At 40.2% G+C, this 6000-nt stretch overlaps 1 protein-coding gene across 2 annotated transcripts in view; it reads left to right on the top strand.

Moving 5' to 3' along the window:
* Positions 1–601: 601 nt before the first annotated feature.
* The window catches only part of SSH2 (slingshot protein phosphatase 2), a 1225984-nt gene continuing 1220585 nt past the window's right edge, over positions 602–6000 (top strand). For both annotated transcript variants that reach the window (XM_044054469.1, XM_044054467.1), the window contains exon 1: positions 602–893. In XM_044054469.1, the coding sequence (XP_043910404.1) occupies positions 831–893 (63 nt within the window). In that variant the 5' untranslated portion in view covers positions 602–830. The remainder of the gene's footprint in view (positions 894–6000) is intronic.

Below are 6000 nucleotides of genomic sequence, written 5' to 3'. Positions count from 1 at the left end.
TTAATGGTTTTAGAAAAAAAGTGTTGCAAACATTTGTTTACTGCTAGCGAGACGTTTCAATTTTTTTAACTGACAGGTGGGTTGGGGACGATAATAAAGAGCACACGATTACAAAACTCTGGTTACCTCCGTGTGTTTGTGTGTGTATATAAAAAAAAAAAAATATATATATATATATATATATATATATATATATATATATATACACACACACACAAACATGGAAATTTAAAAATTGTTTACGCGTATCTGGTGATGCTGCAGAAGGGCAGCTTGATGCACGTCTGAAATCTGTCGCTACACCCTTCGAAATAATGTTAGTTTAACAGAGAGCAGTCGTGCTTCCTTTAGTTATTTGGGTAATGTAAACGCTCCCTTTCTTTGTTGTAGGCCTTCACTCAATTACAGGAATGCGGCAGACACGCAAAACAAATGTTAGCGGTGCTACAGGTGTAGTGCTACATTACGTTGTTACCGAAACAATATGCTCCTCTTACTGAATCCCGAGCCACAGCAACTACGACTCTAGTGATATTCACGAGACTACTTTTAAAACACAGCAGTGGGAGGGTTAAGGGGCGGGCGATGCTCGCGCTTGCTCAGTGCGGTGGGCGCTCGCGGCGGAGTCCGCTCAGTCACTGACACTGTCAACGGCAAAGGAAAATCTTCAGTTCGCCCGCCCGGGTTTTCCCTTTATGCCGGCACGATCTCTCACAAAGCATCAAAAGGAAATTCAGATCCTCCAAGCTGCCGATCTTACCACCTGCTTCCCATCGGACAAAGATAACGTGAGGGAGAGGATGCGATTCCCGGACGCCCACGGAGACTAGATGGCGTTAGTGACTGTACAGCGCTCTCCAACCCCCAGCACTACCTCGAGTCCTTGTGTCTCGGTAAGTCCGTGCTTGAACCCGAACTGGGTGACGTGCAGGAACCTACTGTCAAACAGCTGTCACGGGGCTGGGCAGGCGCCTCTGCCTGATCGGGTCCGCGCAGTTTGTACTGCGCAGGCGCACCGGCGGGTGGGCTATCTTTCCAGATAGTAAGACTTATAAAGAGATCCTGAAAGTGTATTGAGATTGATAATCCATCCTCAGCGGCTCAACATTGCGGTTTATATCATTTACTTGTATTAAAATGTTTGGAAGAGTTGTTAGAAACACAGAGAAAAATCCATGTATTTGGAAGGGAGAGGTATTCTCCAAGGAGATTGTCTGATAGAATTCAAGTAGGCTAAGTGGCGACTGCAGCTGTTCAGTTTGATAGGGTATAATGTTATCATACGGAAACTTGTTTGTTTACGTTGACTTGGTGAGCACAGTAGGCTGATGCTGCCTGTTCACAGGTGCGGTCTGAGTACAAACAATGTCTCATAAATAAATGTCCTTGTTACAGTAGTTAACATAACACAAACCATTGTGATGGTGTAAGTATTTACTCAAAGTGTACAGTAAATGCAGAAAAATGTAGCAAAAGCAACAGAACAGTGATGGATCACTTTAAAATATTTTTTTAAAATGGTGTGCTTGGACATTACACAAAAACAGAGTACTCCTTTGTGGTTTTCATAACTGGTTGAACAGTTTCCCCTACCTGTCGTCTTGCACTTAAATATTATTTTAGAAACATACATACCACTGAGGAAGAAGCATGCCACAGTGGTCAGTAAAATAGTTCAGTAGTAGTATGTCATCATCTTCTTTCGGCTGTTGCCGTTAGGGGTCGCCACAGCGGATCATCTGTTTTCCTTTCTGCCTGTCCTCTGCATCTTGCTCTGTCACACCAACCACCTGCATGTCCTCTCTCATCACATCCATAAACCTTATCTTAGGCCTTCCTCTTTTCCTGTTACCTGGTAGTTTCATCCTTAGCATCTTTTCCCAGTATACTCAGCATCCCTCCTTAGCACATGTCCAAACCAATGTAATCTTGCCTCTCTGGCTTTGTCTCCAAACCTTCCAACCTGGGCTGACCCTCTAATGTACTTATTCCTAATCCTGTCCACTCTCGTCACACCCAGTGCAATTCTTAACATATTTAACTCTGCCACATCTAGCTCTAACTCCTGCCTTTTTGTCAGTGCCACTGTCTCCAACCCATATAACATAGCTGGTCTCACTACCCTCTTGTAGACCTTCCCTTTCACTCTTACTGGTACTCGTCTGTCACAAATCACTCCTGACACTCTTCTCCACCCACTCCATCCTGCCTGTACTCTCTTCTTCACCTCTCTTCCACACTCACCATTACTCTGAACTATTAATCCCAAGTATTTCAACTCATCCACCTTCGCCACCTCTTCTCCTTGCATCCTCACCATTCCTCTATCCTCCCTCTCATATTCACACACATATATTCTGTCTTAGTCCTGCTGACCTTCATTCCTCTTCTCTCTAGAGCATATCTCCATCTCTCCAGGGTCTCCTCCACCTGTTCCCTACTCTCACTACAGATCACAATGTCATCTGCAAACATCATAGTCCACGGGGACTCCTGTCTGATCTCTTCTGTCAACCTGTCCGTCACCATTGCAAATAAGAAAGGGCTTAGAGCTGATCCTTGATGTAATCCCACCTCCACCTTAAACGCATCTGTCACTCCCACTGCAGACCTCACCGCTGTCACTCTACCCCCGTACATATCCTGTACCACTCTTAGATACTTCTCCAAAGTATGTAATGTGTGATTTACTGTTACTGTAATTTTAGGTTTATAGTGATGTGCTTTATGACGTGTTCGAAAAGTTGCCACAGGTTAAAATAATGTGTGCTGCTTGCACTATTCTGCTATGCGTTGTATTCTAAAATGAATTAGCCCCTCTGATCCTTGTGCTCATCTGTGGTATACATCTTGAAATATTCTCTAATGTAGCATAAGCCAATATAGCCACTTCACTTAAAATTTTGACATGCTATGATTTGCTCATATTTCATCTTGCATTGTTAGTGGTAACAAAGAAGGACCTTGATTGTGAGTAATTGAAACATCATTTCTGATATTATGTTGTTTTTCAGTGGTATTTATATGTGGATTGCAAATAGTAGTAGGCAGACATGGTTAAAAATGCCATGTGCTTTAAAATGCTCAGAACTTCAGTGATTGAGCCTTGCTGACTTTTAGAACCTTTTGTGGCATTTGAGAAACATTTATAATTTCATTATCTTTTTGAGCTGCCTGCATCCTTTATTTCCATAAATGTGTGTCACATGCTCCCATACTTGACTACTGCTCTGTGCTGATAGCCTAGCTATGCAGCTTATCCTTTCTGTGGCTCTCTCCAGTAGAGTGCTCAGTGAGGTGATGGGCATAGACTTTGTAGTGATTTATTTTACTAGGTTAGAAATGATAATGGTAAGAATGCTAATGTCATGTTTACTTTGAGCTTCTGCTGGCTTTGATTGTGATCTTGATTTTGCATTGAGTTTGCAACTGACTTGCTGAGTACCTGGCTGGCAGTTGTCTTGTTAAACTTAGAAATAGCTTGTTTTTCTCAATTTGCTTTCTCATCCTGTTTGGTCACATTGGTTTCTGCTAACATGCTCTGCATTCAGAACTTTTGTATTTTTTTGAGGTGTGTGTGTTTGCTTGCACGCGCATGCTTCCCATGTATTTTTCTGTGTGAATTCTAAATTGTTACCTGTTTTAGTTACTCATTGTGATTAATCTCTCTGTAACTGACAGCCATGTTATTTTCTCATCCACTGTCAGTTTGCGATAGGAAAGGTTTGTTATGACTGCAGTTCTCAGGTAGCTGTGTTGTAGACCTGAGACTACCTTGAATTATCAGGCTGCCACAAAGTGCTAAATTCCAGTTATCGTCACAGACACATCTGTTTTGCTGTGTCAGGATGCACATCTTCCCACAAAATGTTCATTTCTAGTAGTTCCTCATTGGTTTGTGTATTAACTATGTTTACTTTGGTTTTAATATTTTCAGCTTTTAGTAGGTTGGGAATTTGGGATTATTGTCCTGGACATTCTGGGGTAAGGCAGCTAAGCTCCTTGTGTGGATTTTTCTGTTGTTGCTTTTGAATATTCTGTTTATGCAGTTAGTGCTTCCTTTTTAGTTAAATAATTAATTATGTTTTATTTTTATTTAACATTTATTGACCGGGCTAGTCTAGCTGGATATATGTCCATTTTCAGTAGAGGCTTGGGGAGAAAAGCTCCACGAAGAACAGACAAAATTAAAAAAACAAATTACAGTTACAAAGCATTTAACTTCAGTGACAGATACATTAAAGTTTAGATAAGATGAAATGCAGATAAAATACCAAATCCCTTATTTTCGAGTTTGAATCTATATTTTTTTTTTTCATAGAAGGAGAGTAACAAGAAGGAAGAGGGGAATAATTAGAATAGGGTCTTAGTAAGGAGTTGGGAAAGAGACAAGAAATAGAGGAGAATATAAAGAGGAATAGGAGAGAGAAGTAAAGTGAAGTTGAGCTTCAAGTAGAGCAGGAAGTAGGAGGTGTATCTATTACGTCTAGCTGGGTAAACTAAGTCCAACTTTCAGGTAAAGTGACCTTTAAAATATGAAGAATATAAGGTGGAATAGCGAGGAAAAGTTATGTGGTGATGTAAAAGGAGGAGAGAGCTTTAGTCAGGGTTGCTGCAGGGACAGAGCCAGTGGCTAGAACGATGAAGTTTAAGTTTCTTTTTGAAAAGTGAAGTAGAGGAGATATTAGTGAGATCACCAGGAAGTAGGTTCCAGCTTTTCCCCACTGTGTAAGAGAAAAGGGAGTCACTTGCTTTATTGTTGGATTTATGTGTAGATACTAATAGTTTATTAGATGAGCGAAGGTTAGAAAGATTTTTATATGGACTGATGAGATTTGTAAGAACTGGTGTTTTATCTGGATAATAAAGGATTTTTGGGTGATAATTAGTTGCTGAAATAAAAACTGATTGTGCAGTTCAAGCCAACAGAGTTGTTTTAAATTTAGGCAGTGGTGTGTTCTAAATGGGGAGCTGGTAGCAAATCTGGCTATACTGTTATAGGAGATAGTCAACTTATTCAGGTTAGTTTTAGAGAGATTAGTATATATAGGTGAGGCATAGAAGAGAGTAGAGATAAGGTGGGTGTGGGCAATGGTAGTTCTGGCTGTAGGAGTGAGGAAGGGCTTGATTTTGTAGAGGGAGCCAAGTTTTTTGTTTATCGATTTTTATTGTGGTATTAATATGATTATCATAGTTAAGGCTATGGTCAATAGTAACCCCTAAAAGTTTGGTTGTTGTGTCAGGAGATATGACTGTGCCGTTTTTGGATTTAATAGAGAAGTGAAGTGGAGTAGATTTTTGTGTTGGAGTAAATAGCAGTAGTTTAGTTTTTTTAGGGTTAAGGAGGAGACATCACTGTAAAAAACAGTCTTCTACTAGCTCAAAGACATTTTGGGTGAGGGTCTGAAGTTCAGCTGGGCTTGTGGCTGAGGAGACTAAAGTGGAATCATCAGCATATTGTATGGTTACAGCTTTGGGGATACTAGAAGCTAGATCGTTGATAAAGATTGAGGATAGAAGAGGACCTAAAATAGATTCTTGGGGTACACCAAGGGATACAGGAAGAGAGGAGGATAGAGTGATTTTCTACTTCCCATAAACTGTGTTTTAAAATTAATTTAAAGATTAGACTGACGCACTATTCTCTGTGAGAGGGAATGTAACTTTTAACTGGAGTTGTCATAAATATTTAACATATATAAAAGTGGATTGGATTGGGGAACAAAATGATTTCACAGCTAGTGCTCCCTGAGCATGATATGGCTAACAAGCTGATGTAATACTTATTTTAAAAATATGAAGTTGGGGTTCTACTGACATTTTCAAGTGCAGTGATAACACATTTTATTCAACAGTAGCGAAATTAATAAAATCTTGTTTAGGATTAGCACCGTTTGTGGTAGACGTTGTGGGTTTGTGTGTGTGTGCATTTGTGTGAATGTGAGATTTGAAAACGTTCTTGCTTTTATAGTAAGAATACACACGTCCAGTCTAGTGAGC

This window comes from Protopterus annectens, chromosome 13.part0 (assembly GCF_019279795.1).
Source record: "Protopterus annectens isolate FY-2018-M chromosome 13.part0, PAN1.0, whole genome shotgun sequence".
In the NCBI taxonomy this organism is placed as follows: domain Eukaryota; kingdom Metazoa; phylum Chordata; order Ceratodontiformes; family Protopteridae; genus Protopterus; species Protopterus annectens.
The sequence above is the reverse complement of the archived record's forward strand: the minus strand, read 5'-3'. Positions and strand labels throughout refer to the sequence as shown.